At 38.0% G+C, this 13,453-nt stretch overlaps 1 protein-coding gene across 1 annotated transcript; it reads left to right on the forward strand.

Annotated features, from left to right (window-relative positions):
• The first annotated feature begins 2,043 nt into the window (after positions 1–2,043).
• LOC121258716 (zinc finger BED domain-containing protein RICESLEEPER 1-like) lies at positions 2,044–10,132 on the forward strand. The gene is made up of 4 exons (XM_041160260.1): positions 2,044–2,109; positions 9,158–9,649; positions 9,704–9,782; positions 9,921–10,132. Exons 1-4 carry the CDS (start codon positions 2,044–2,046, stop codon positions 10,130–10,132), a joined length of 849 nt encoding a protein of 282 aa, XP_041016194.1.
• Positions 10,133–13,453: the final 3,321 nt, after the last annotated feature.

A 13,453-nucleotide genomic window follows, 5' to 3' on the forward strand; every position in this document is an offset into this window, starting at 1 on the left:
GTTTGCATATTAGTCACCACTTTATCATCCAGTCTCCCCTCCTTCTCATTGCCCCCTCTCTTTGTTCCCTCAGACTCGGCCTCACTAAACCTCACTTCCTTCTCAGAAACTGTTTTTTTTACTAAGTACATCTTTTCCCATCCTGTTATTTGAAGCTTCTTCTCCCTCATCCTGTTTAAATCATCTCCTCCCTCCCTCATTACTCTTTTTTGAATAAATTGGTTCCCAATCTTTTTTTATTTTTACTTTTGTTTTTTATTCTGCTCTTAACCAAACCCCATATTGATCAGCCCTTTTACTCTTCCTTTCACAACCTTCTTACCTTGAATTAAACATCCACAAGAAAAGCAAAATCTGGGCAACTTTTCGTACCTTATAGGGATCCATAGCTTGTCCCCCTTCATGTTAACAGTTCTATCTCTAGCTAGAGGTTTTGATAAATCTATAGAGATCAGAACCCTTAAGAGTCTTCCCCAGCCACTTCCATCCTCCTTCACATCCACCTCCTCCACCCTGTCTATGCTGTTGCCTATTTGTATTCCTTTGTCCTCATTCATGCAAGACTGTGGCATGTTATGCAACTAAATCCAAAAGCGCTCCTGCTCGAACCTCAGCTTCTGTGGTGGTGTATCTTCATTAAAAGGTTTTAGAAAAATAGATGAAAATCAAACAGCCATGGTCTTCCACTCCACACACGTTGTTTATCAACTTGATTAGCAAAGGTTACTGTAAATACATTTGTATCTACTTCAAGAAACTCTGTAGGTTTGCTTATTCTCCAAACTTTCTTCATCGTGTTCTCCATCACCTCCTTGCTTTTACTTTCTATCCATGACACTTTCCCCACCAAACTGCACTTTCCTATGTAAGAAATCTCATCTCCCACATCTTCATCAAAGTCTATTGCAGCTTCTTCATCCTCCATTAAATGCAGTCTATCCCATTTCTCCTGTATTTGCTCGATCTTTCTATTTATGTTTTCTAATTTTTTCTTTGTTTTCCTCACTTTTCATGGTAGTCATGCTGAAAGTTGTTTCGATTTGATTCATAGTGATGTGTGGAGAATTTCTCCTTTTACCTCACATGCAAATTATAAATATTTTGTTACTTTCATTGATGATTATACCAATTATACTTGGATTTATTTTATTCATTCTAGATCTGAGGTCTTTTCTGTTTTCCAACAATTCATCACCTATGTTTAGACTCAATTTTCTTCCAGAATTCAATATTCTAAAGTCTAATTCTGGTGGTGAATATATGTCTCATGAGTTTCATGATAATCTCCAACAACAGCGGTCTTGTCCTCATACACCTTAGCAAAATGGTGTCACTGAACATAAAAACAGACATTTGTTGGATGTTCTTACTTTATTGCTCCACTTATCTATTCCACATAAATTTTGGGTCAAAGCATTATCTACAGTAGTTTATTTAATTAATAGATTGCCATCCAGTGTCTTGAAATTTGAAACTCCTTACTTTCGTCTTTATCATCAGCATCCTCGTTATCTTGATATGCATACTTTTGGTTGTGTTTGTTTTGTTCATTTGTCATCCCATAAACGTCATAAGTTATCTGCTTAATCGGTTAAGTTTGCTTTTATGAGTTATAGTGTTTCACACAAAGGCTATGTTTGCTATGATCCATGCACTAACAGATTTCACATTTCTCGTCATGTTGTCTTATTTGAAAATCAGTCATTCTTTTCTTCTCATTTTGAGTCTTTGCTTAAGATGCATGTTTTGCAGCATTTTGATGACTTGACTCCATCTCCTGACCGATTCAAACCTGGAATTGTATATGAACGACGAAGATCCATTTTGCCCCTTTTTGAGTCTGATCTGCCATTTGAGCCTGCTCAGACTGTATCTTCTACTGGTGATCTGGACAACCCCACAGCTCCTTGACGCTCGACTAGAGTGTCTCGTCCACCCAATTGGTATGGTTTCTCACATACCTCTCTTCATGTTACTTTGTCTTTCATTCCCATTTCGTCAAGTTATTCTGAGGTGGCTAAACATGATTGTTAGCATGAGGCAATGGCCGAAGAGCTTCGGGCTCTTCAGGATAATCATATATGGGATGTTGTCCCTTGTCCTGCTAAGGTTAAAGCCATTGGTTGCAAATGAGTTTATTCTATCGAGCTGCATTCTGATAGGACTCTAGATCGATATAAGGCACAATTGGTTGCACTTGGCAATAGGCAAGAGTATAGGATGGACTATGAGGAGACTTTTGATCTGGTTGCCAAGATGACCATGGTGCGGACTATCCTTTCTGTTTCTACATCCCAAGGTTGGCCTCTTCAACAAATTGATGTAAAAAATGTCTTTCTTCATGGTGATCTAAAAGAAGAGATATACATGACCATTTTACTTGGTTTGTCATCCTTTTCTTCCTTGGATGTCTGTAAGTTGAGACACTCATTATATGGGCTAAAACAAGCTCCTCGTTTATGGTTTGATAAATTCCGATCCACCTTGCTTCAGTTTTCTTTTAAGTAGAGTCAATATGACTCTTCTCGATTTCTCTACGAGACATCCATTGGCATTGTTCTTCTTCTAGTTTATGTTGATGACATTGTTATTACTGGGACGTAATCCACCTTGATCACCCAACTACATCAGCATCTTCAAGCCTCATTTCATATGAAGGATCTTGGTTCTCTTACGTACTTCTTGGGGTTGGAAGTTCAAACTAATCCATCCGAAATTTTCTTGAATCAGCATAAATATACTCAGGATTTTATTGCTTTAACTGGCCTTCAAGATACTTCTTTTGTGGATACTCCTTTGGAAGTAAACACGAAGTATCATCGGGAAGAGTTTTTCGACCCTACTATGTATCGACAGTTAGTGGGTAGCCTAAACTAGTTGACTTTTACTAGACCTAATATTTCATTTGTTGTCCAGCAAGTTAGGCAGTTCATGCAGGCTCCACATCATCTATATTTAGCTGTTGTTCGTCGTATTATTTAATATCTTTGAGGATCTCCTAGCCATGGCCTGTTCTTCCCTACTGAGACTTTTCTTCACCCTTGTGGCTTACAATGATATTGATCGGGCAGGATGTCCTGATATACGGCGATCAGTTACGGGTTGGTGCATGTTTCGTGGTGACTCTTTGATATCTTGGAAGAGTAAGAAACAGGATATTGTTTCCAAATCTTCCATCAAATCTAAATACCGTGCAATGCCTGCTGCTTTGTTCTGAGATTCTATGGCTTCATGGTCTTCTTCCTGAGCTTGGTTGTGTTCAGTCCGATCCTACTCCACTCCATACTGACAACACTAGTGTCATTCGGATTGCCACAAATCCTGTTTTTCATGAGCGTACAAAACACATCATGGTGGACTGTCATTCCATTCGGGAAGTCTTGGAAACTTGTATCATTTCTCTTCCTCATGTATCTACTGGCCTCCAGATTGCTGATGTGTTTACAAAGGCCATGACACGACAATGTCATAAGTTTCTTGTGGGCAAATTGATGCTTCTAGACCGACCAGCATCAATTTGAGGGGGATGATAGCAAGACCTTCCTATTTAGCTTTCCTAATGGAGAACAAGACCTTCCTTATTTAGCTTTCCTAATCTGTATATATATATATATATATATATACTTTCTTACTTAGACAGATCATGTTCCTTATTTAGACAGATTATGTAAATAATCCTAGTTTCCTTTTATAGACAAATTTGATTTCTGTAAATTTGGCTTGATTCTAGCCTTGTGTCATGCATACTTGTGCCTATATAATGAAAGGAAATCCTCACAAAGGAGGCATTCAATCCTCACAAAGGAAATCCTCACCATTAGGGGGTTGGAAGTGCCAACAACCTGAGTTGTTCCTTATTGAAGAACTGTCAGAGACAGTGAAGGTGAAGGAAGTTATTGAAGGATGAGAGGTGCTGGATTTTGTTACAAATTTGGACCAAACAAAAATTTCTTTGTATGCACTAATTGGGTCTCTAAATCCCAAAATGATGAGGGTTAAGGGGAGAGTTGGGAACCAAGAGGTAGTAATCTTAATAGACCAAGGAGCACTCATAATTTTATAGACCCCTCAATGGTAAAAAAAAGTGAAACACCAGTCAATGCTAGGGAAAATATAACTGCAAAGGTTGCTAATGGTGAGCAAGTGACAAGTGAGGGGAGATGTGCTGCCTTAAAAGCAAAAGTGCAAGGTCATGTGTTTGTGAAAGATGCTTTTGTACTAGTGCTAGAAGGATGTGACATGGTTTTGGGAGTGCAATGGCTTCATGACTTGGGGGCAATCCTATGGAATTCTAAGGACCTATCAATGTAGTTTCATTACAACAGTCAGTCACTTAGTGGAATTGCAAGGGTTGATGCTAGCTAGGTTAAATGAGAAGGTGAACTTTAACCAGAACAACAAATTAGAAAAGAAATGGATGTTGCTACAAGTAGTAGAAGTCAAGGAAGACCTTACCAAACCAGAATTACATGCTTCTGTCCAGTTACTCCTAAACCAGTTTGGGGTGGTCTTTGGGGATCCAAAGGGCTTACCCCCTAAAAGATCTCATGATCACAACATTAACCTACAACCAAACACTCAACCCATATCAGTGAGAGCCTATAGATACCCATATTTTCAAAAGGATGAGATAGAAAAAATTGTTAAGGAGCTGCTCACCTGAGGGGTAATACGATAAAGCCAAAGTCCCTATTCATCTCCTGTATTGTTAGTAAGGAAGGCAGATGGAACTTGGAGGATGTGTGTAGACTACAAGTCCTTAAAGATAAATTTCCTATTCCTGTGGTGGAGGAACTGCTTAATGAGTTGAGTGGGTCTAAGCTATTTTCCAAGTTAGATCTACATTATGTGTATCATCAAATTAGAGTGAAACTTAAAGATGTGCCTAAGACTACCTTTGGGACACATGAAGGACACCATGAATTCTTAGTCATGCCCTTTGGGTTGACTAATGCCACACTTTCCAAAGTCTGGTGAATGAGATATTTAGACCTTATTTGAGGAAGTTCATACTGGTTTTTTTTTTTTTTTTAATGATATTTTGGTTTATAGTGCTAATTTGGAAAAACACTTAAAAGACTTGCAGCTAACCATGGAAGTGTTAAAAAAGCACAGCTTGTTGGCCAAAATGTCTAACTACAGGTTCGTTGTGCAAGAAGTGGTTTATTTAGGGCATGTGATCTCGGCTAAAGGAGTGATGGCTGACTTAGAAAATTGGTAGATATGACAGAGTGACCACTCCCTACTACTTTGGAGGCATTAAGGGGTTTCTTGGCTTGACGGGTTATTATCGAAGATTTATTTAAGGGTATGGAAGCATTGTTGCCCCTACTGACCCATTGTTAAGGACCACTTTATATGGAATGAAGAGGCTAAAGAAGATTTTCAACTTTTGAAGAAGGCAATAAGTCAGCCCCCTGTGTTGGTCCTCCCAGATTTTTCCTTTCCATTTGTGGTGGAATGTGATGCATCAGGAGGGGCAATTAGAGCAATACTAATGCAGAAGAATAGACCTATAGCCTTTTTATAGCCAACCTTTGAATGGAAGAGTTCTCAATTTGTCAACACATGAAAAGTTGTTATATGCACTGCTCATGGCAGTGCAAAAGAGGAGACCGTACTTGTTGGGCCATCCTTTTGTGGTGAGAACAAACCATCAGAGTTTGAAATATTTGTTGGAATAATAAGTGGGGACACCTATGCAACAAAAGTGGACCTCAAACTTGTTGGGAAATGACATTTGGTGGAGTATAAGAGAGGACTGGAGAACAAAGTGGCGAATGCCCTATCTAGGAATGATAGTGGAGAAAAGGTAAAGGTGGAAGCCATTCTTGCTGTGATATCCTTACCCACTCCGGGTTGGATGGAAGAAATTAAGGGGGGGATATGGAAAGGATACTAAGATCTTGGATTTGCTGGAGAGGTCTAAGAAGGTGGAGCTGCCCCTGTATTATACAAATGGACTACTTTTATATTATATAAGCAAAGATTGGTGGTAGCAGAGGATGCTGCTTTCAAACAGAAATTATTACAGTTAGTGCATGCAAGTACTCTTGGGGGGCACTCAAGATTTGACAAGACACTACATAGACACGAGAGGGATTTAATTGGGAAGACATGAAGAATGATGTGAAGGTGTTGATCAGGAATTGTGAAGTATGTCAATGCGTCAAGATTGATAACACACATCCCAATGGTTTGCTACAACCACTCCCAATTCCCTCTCAACCTTGGACACATATTTCATTGAAATTTATAGAAGGGTTGCCACCCTCACATGAGTTTAATAGTCTATGGGTGGTTGTAGATAGACTAACAAAGTATGGTCATTTCATTCCTATTACCCCTACACAGACAAGACTATTGCCTTGTTATTTACTAAACATGTATGGAAAGTAATGAGATGTCGAATTCTATTGTGTCTAATAGAGACAATACATTTACAAGCAATTTCTGGAAGGAGTTATTCAAGATCTAAGGTAGGATTATTCATCGAGCCTGGGTTTTTTCACGGCCCAGTCCGGAACATGGGTTGTAAAATCAGGATACACCTGGGTTTACAATCCGAAACCCAATTTCTTTTTAATTTCTCACTCTGCCTCTACACACCAGTTTAAATACCTCTAGATGTTGCAATCACTGAGCAGAAGACAAGACTTCATTAGTTAGTAAAGGATCTTATGTTGTCATACACAACTTGATAAAGAAAGAGCATACCAGATGAAGTGACTGCTTATGAATACACTGTAAAACATGTGTCCAACGCCTAATAATTTTAGCTACATCAGCAATGGGCTGAACTCATCCACTCCTATCATCTACTCGAGAAAGTGTTCCATCATTTACAGTTTTTCTCTATTTGAGTTGACATGTGTTCCATCACTTTGGTCTTTTTCATCCATCCATGTTGAGTGAAGGTCACCAGGCTCAACAGACAAGACATCTGAACAAGAAACCAGAGAACTCTAATCCATAGCTACAAGCAAGATGATCCAAAGATACGGTATTTAGAAAAAAAAACAAAAAATAAAAACCCAGGTTCCAGATTTAAAACCATGATTCATCCTGGTTCTGACACGACTTTGACCTCGGTTCTGGCTCGGATTTGAAATCTGGGTTCTGGTCCAGGTATACCAAGAGTCCCGGGTAGGAACCTGAATGAATAGTCCTAATCCAAGGGGTTGAAATGGCATTTAGTACTACCTATCACCCCCAATCTGATGGGTAGTCAGAGCCTGTGAATAAATGTGTGGAGAACTTTTGGAGGTGCTTTGCTAGGGATAGGCCCTGAGACTGGTCTAATTGGGTACCTTTGGCTAAGTGGTGGAACAACAACACCCAACATTCATCCACACGGATGACACCATTCCAAGCAGTTTACAGATACCCCTATCCTAAGTAGTTAAGCTATGTACCAGGACTATCTAAGGTAGAGGCAGTAGGGGAGGCTTTACAATCAAGGGATTACATGATCCAGATTCTCAAACACAATCTCCAGCGAGCTCAGAACATGATAAAGAAATACTACGATTTAAAGAGGAAAGAAAAACAGTTCAAGGTGGAAGATTTCATTTACCTACATCTGCAACCTTACAGGCAGCTCAGTGTAGCCCATCACCGGAGTTTGAAACTGGATCCTCAATTTTATGGGTCATTGACCATCACGTAGAGGGTTGGATCTGTGGCTTATATAATATATTTAACATTTATATTATATATATGAAAAAAGGTCTATAAGTGAAACGATGTCATTTTGTCCATGACAAAACGACGCCGTTTCATTTTACCTTAAGTCCCCCGTCAACTCGAACTCTGGTCTCTCTCTAAGAGTCACTCTCTCAGTCTCTCATCTCTCTCATTTTACCTTAACCACTTGTCGTTTGCTGCGCCAAACTCCAAAGGTAAGACTCCTTATGGCTTGCTCTGGACCTCGAGTGGAATTTGGAACCTAGATTTTTTTTTTTTTTTTTTTTTTGAGTTTTGGATTGGAGATTAAAGGAAGGATGGGTTGAATCGGAGATGGAGGATGAGAACGATTGTGAATTGGTGTGTTGTGGATTCTGATTTGTGCATTTGTTTGAAATTGAACAACAATGTTTGAATTTTTCTTTTTTTGTAGTTTCAAGTTTGTAGGCTTTTAGATTTGGAACCCTAAATTAGTTTAGGGTCCAAATCCGAAACCCTGAAATTTCAATTTGAAACCCTTAAATCAATTTATTTAGAGGTTTTGGATTGAACCCCTAAATCAATATATTTAAGAGTTCAATGCAAAACCCTAAATTGATTTTAGAAAGGCTAAATCAATTTATTTAGGGGTTTCGGATTGAAACCCCTAAATTGTGTTGGTTTTTCACTTTGTCTTATTTTTTCATATGTGGTGTATTATTATGATTTGTTTATGTCTTGTGTTGCTTGATTTTATAATTTTTTATTGTGTTCTGGAATCAAGAATGTCTTCTCAAAGGGATTTCAGTGATAGTTTCCCTACCCTTACCAGTACCTCTATCCCAGAACCTAACCCTACTCCAACCCTTAGAGTACACCTTGCCCAGCCCCCAAGCAACACAGGGCAAGAAACTTGTTTCCATAGTTTAGTCTCACTTTACCAAACTAGAGGGTGGTGACCCCAATAACCCCAAGTTAAATATAATTACTGTGGAAAAATATATAGATGTCACTATAGAAAACATGGTACATCTCAGTTAAAGGTCCATTTAGAGGAACAATGCAAGAAAAGTTCAATATTAAGATTCTAACGGGAGAAGAGTCAATCTAGACTAGATATTGCACTAAAAAAATGGCAGATGAGAGTAGTGGGGGTCCAACATTGAAGGAGTATACGAATTATAATGCCAATGAGTGTATAAGAAAGTTAGCTCGTATGATTATTATAGACAAGCTACCTTTTCAGCTTGTGGAGGGGAGAGTGTTCCAACAACTTGTCCAAGAATTGGAGCCTAGATTTATGTTTCCTTCTCGCCACACCGTGGCAAACAATATTAAAAAGATGTACAGAAAAAATAAATATCTTTTGAGGGGTTAATTGGCGGGTTTGGTAGTTTGCTTCACTACTGATACTTGGACTTCTGTCCAAAATATGAGTTATATGTCTTTGACTGTTCATTTTATTGATTCTAATTGGATTCTTTGCAAAAAGATTATTAAGTTTTGTCAAATAACTGATCACAAGGGTGAGACGATTGGGAAGGCCTTAAAGGCCACAATAAAGCAGTGGGGGTTGCCATGGGTTTTGACAGTTTCGGTTGATAATGCCTTGTCAAATGATGTAGCCTTGGGATATCTGAAGACATATCTTAGAGAGGCAAATAAGACATTCTTGGGTGGTGAATATTTGCATGTTAGATATGTTGCACATATCGTGAATATAATTGTGACTAAGGAGTTGAAAGATGTTGATGACTCGGTTGTACAAGTTAGAATGGCTGTGAATTTGCGAAGATTGTGGATAACATCAAAGAAAGGTTTTTGTACTGATGTTCCTACCAGGTGGAACTCAACCTTCTTGATGTTGGAGGCGGCCCAAGAATATAAAGCAGCCTTTCAATTATTCGGTGATGAAGACATTCAATATGTCAAATACTTTGATGAGCACGAGGGATTAGAAAAGCCTAATGATGATGATTGGGAGGTAGTTTCTACTTTTGTTGATTTTCTCAGACTTTTTTACGATGTCACATTGAAGTTATCTGGTTTTTTGTACCCTACATCCTATGAGTTTTGTCAACAAATATGTAGAGTGAAAGAAGAATTAGACGACATGTGTAGGGGTTCCAATCTAAGGATGAGGGGGATGGCATTGCCCATGAGGGTCAAATATAATAAGTATTGGGGAGATTTGAGTAGATTAAATATTTTGTTATATGTGGTTGTAATTCTTGAATCCCGTTTGAAAATTTCAGGCATGTTATATGGTTTGGAACTTGCACACGATCATGTATGGGCTGATCTTATTGGTGATATGGCCCAAGATACCCTAGCTAAATTGTATGAGGAATTTAATGCAATTAAAGATCGTACTGCATCCACTATACCTACAACTACTCCAATGCCTTCTCCAGACACCAGGCTAACAAAGAAGCATAGATTGGCATGGACTAAGACCCTCACATAGAATCCCACACTAGTCCATCAATCTACAGAGGTGGTTTCAAAGTTAGACAACTATTTGTCAGGGAATCTTATTCTAGATGATAATGATTTCAATATATTAGGATGGTAAAATGCGGCAGCAAAGAAATATCACATCCTTATTAAGATGTCTCGCTAAGAGTCAGCTTTTAGTACCGGAGGGCGCATATTGAATCATTTCCATAGTTCATTGTCTCCTGCAACTATGAAGGCATTGATATGCATATAGAGTTCGATGATGGGAAAGGATATTCATGGTCCGGATGTTTTAGATTTTAAGGAGACCGACGAGGAGCATGGAGATTAGTCTGGATCTGGACCACCTGCCAATTGTTGTTTTTATTTTATCATTTTGATTTATTTATATTCATTTCAATTTCATCGGTATTAATTTTAGTATTTATTGTTGTAGCATCACATGAAATGACTCAGACGATATCTATCTCCGCTGTAATATAAATATGTGCTCAAGCCTCAAATCTCAATGAGTTGATAAAAAAACTACCTACCTAGGCTGCTCCAAATGTCGTAGTCAAAGACTCAAACAGTTCTATTTTTAGATTCTTAGAATATTGAAATTTAAATCATTTATACGTATTATGTATTCAATGATTTGTAATGTTGATACAATGTCCCTTGGACACTTTTATATTTGTAATTTTGTAATTGTTTAGCCTTTCAATTTTGTAATAGCTTAGTTATTATTTTTTAGTTTATTAGGTACTAGACTAGTAGTCTATAGTAGTACTTCATTCACTCTAAATTAGTAAATTTGTATCATATATATATTATTTTTATTCATGTAACTTTTTTTTAATATGATTTTTCAATTTTTTTTTTTTTACTTCTAATTTTATAGGCCCAAAAATTGCTTCCGGGCCTAAAAGAAAAAGCTTATGGGCCATTTTAGGGTCATTTTAGCGGTATTTGGGTAAAACAATGACCTAGAAATCGCTTTTGGGCCAAAGGTCCAGTAGGGGCAGATGGATTGACCCTCCCCCCCGCACCCTGTTATCCGAGACGGGGTACCCCACCCCCGTACTCCGAGGGTGGGGGACGGGTTGAAAATCCTCTCTCCCGCCCATGCGGGGGCGGGGGGTGGGGTGGGGTCTACCCCACCCCATAGGAAGCAGGTAGCACCCCTACATTACAGAGGCTTTAATTTCTTGTAATAATGGATTTGCCATAGGGATGATGGAAACATTAAAGCTCACCCTCATGGATTCTGATTTCTGTTTGCAGGAACGGCTGTTGATTTGCATTCAAGGATTTGTTGATTTTCCAAATATCTTGATGACGACATGATAAATATTACTAGGAACAACAATTGGAAAAACAGCAAACCAACAATATTGTAATCTACTTATAAAATTGCCAAGATAAATTAAACATTAGACAATAGCACCGCAACATGTTAATTAATCTTAGCTAGCTGAAGACGTGGGTTCCACGACTTTGATTTCCTTTCTATTTCAGCCGTTATAGGATTTTGCCGAAATAATTAGAGGTATAACTACATGATTTTGTAAAGAGAAATTCTATTTATCGTTTTCTATGATCAATATCTTGTTAAATGAATGACCCAATTTAATGGATAAACTATTATTTATATAAAGTAAAAATAACTACGTACGTACTTTTCTCAAATCACAATAAAGAACAACTCCAATGATACAATTAGAGTCTACTTTAGACAACGAAAGAGATAAGTACCTTGGGTAGAGCATGTTTTCCTTTGTCTTCCAAACTTATGAATAATTCACCGCAAATTACCAACAGAGATAAAATGCAACGACAGCTACCTTAATTAAAACAAATCACAGGGCATAAGAATCACAGAAATATGCAACTGCTCTGGGAAAATATAAAATTAAATAACTATATATCCCAGTAGACAAGATAGCCAAACATAATTGACAAAAGATTAAAGGAATCCACATGCTACAACAAATACTGTAGTTTCCCAGGGAGGAACTTCATGGCGAAAGGCCGGTTTCTCGTGGGAAATAGCTTTTACACACCAAATTTATCCGTGGGAGTCTCGTGGCATATACTTCGCCACAAAAAGTGTTATTATCCACGATAGCTCTAACTCGTGGATAATACTAATGTTTCACTACAGTACGTTCCGTGTGAAAAAACTTTTATTTTCATCGCAAAAGGGAGTACGAGCTCATGGTAAATGGAGCAAGCCCGACGAGTGCAATCAGTGGGTATAATTATTATCCACCACAACCGTTTGTAGGAATTATGGATGTGTTATCTTCATTACCCATGAAGTCTGACGGTGGGAAAAACTTACTTGCCATGACGGAATGTTGTGGGAAATACTATTGCATTAACGATGAAAAGACTTTTCCCCACCACAACTAACTTGTAGGAAATGTAGAATTTCCATGAAGGAAGTCTGTTGGAAATGCATTTTACACCAAACCAATTTAGTCCATAAATCCCACAATAGCAGTCGTGGCAATTAATTTTTTTACAATGGAGGCCTCTAGTTGCAATAGCATTTTGGCTGTGGTGCATGGTATCAGCTTTTTCCTACAATCTCTAGCTCCTGGAAATTAAACAAGTTTTCTCGACTAACCTGGGACCGTAGACAATAATTAAAATTGTCTACATTTTTCCTCAAATCAAGAAATTAAGGAGTGAATATAAAATGACAGTCGTATAAAATTAGGCAAAATTACTCCAAAATACACATTCAGCCATATAAAATGATTCGAACTGTTCATATATATAAGTTAATTCAACATTTGAAACTGTTCATTTAAGGAAATGGTAATACATCAATGTTCACTATGTGGGAAGGCCAAGAGAGGGTCATCAGCTTGATTCTTACAACTATTGTATAGCCCATAAAACAACTATAGTACTTCTCTATGTATATGCATTTGATGAACTTTGCTCCAGATTAAATCTTCCCATATCTCCATTGCACTCATCCACATGAGAGAACTCATTTTGATCTGACTAGGTGATAAGCACTAGCTGTCCCAATGCAGCCTCTATATCCTACTTGATTCCCGTATGCTGAATGAAAAAGACCTGTCCAGCAGATAGCATACATCATGTACATGATGTTATCATCACATCAAACTCTTGCCTCAGCCAAAAAAGCATTACACTACAAAGAATTAGTTCCTCATGACAGTGATCTAAGTAAGAAATCCTCACATACCATCTCCCTTAATATACTTGGTTGTCTATATAATATTGAACCCACAGACAAACCTTATTAAATCCTCCAGTAAGCTGGTAAATGTATATATACTTGCAGCAATATATAAATTGATCTAGT

Source organism: Juglans microcarpa x Juglans regia, chromosome 3S (assembly GCF_004785595.1).
Source record: "Juglans microcarpa x Juglans regia isolate MS1-56 chromosome 3S, Jm3101_v1.0, whole genome shotgun sequence".
NCBI lineage: Eukaryota > Viridiplantae > Streptophyta > Magnoliopsida > Fagales > Juglandaceae > Juglans > Juglans microcarpa x Juglans regia.

Excerpts from the sequence above, each read along its gene's own strand:
- LOC121258716 (XM_041160260.1), top strand. The coding sequence starts at position 2,044 with ATGGCCGAAGAGCTTCGGGCTCTTCAGGATAATCATATATGGGATGTT. Across the intron at positions 9,650-9,703 it reads CTAATGATGATGATTGGGAG|TTATCTGGTTTTTTGTACCC; the intron begins GTAGTTTCTACT and ends GTCACATTGAAG. Across the intron at positions 9,783-9,920 it reads AGAAGAATTAGACGACATGT|GCATGTTATATGGTTTGGAA; the intron begins GTAGGGGTTCCA and ends TGAAAATTTCAG.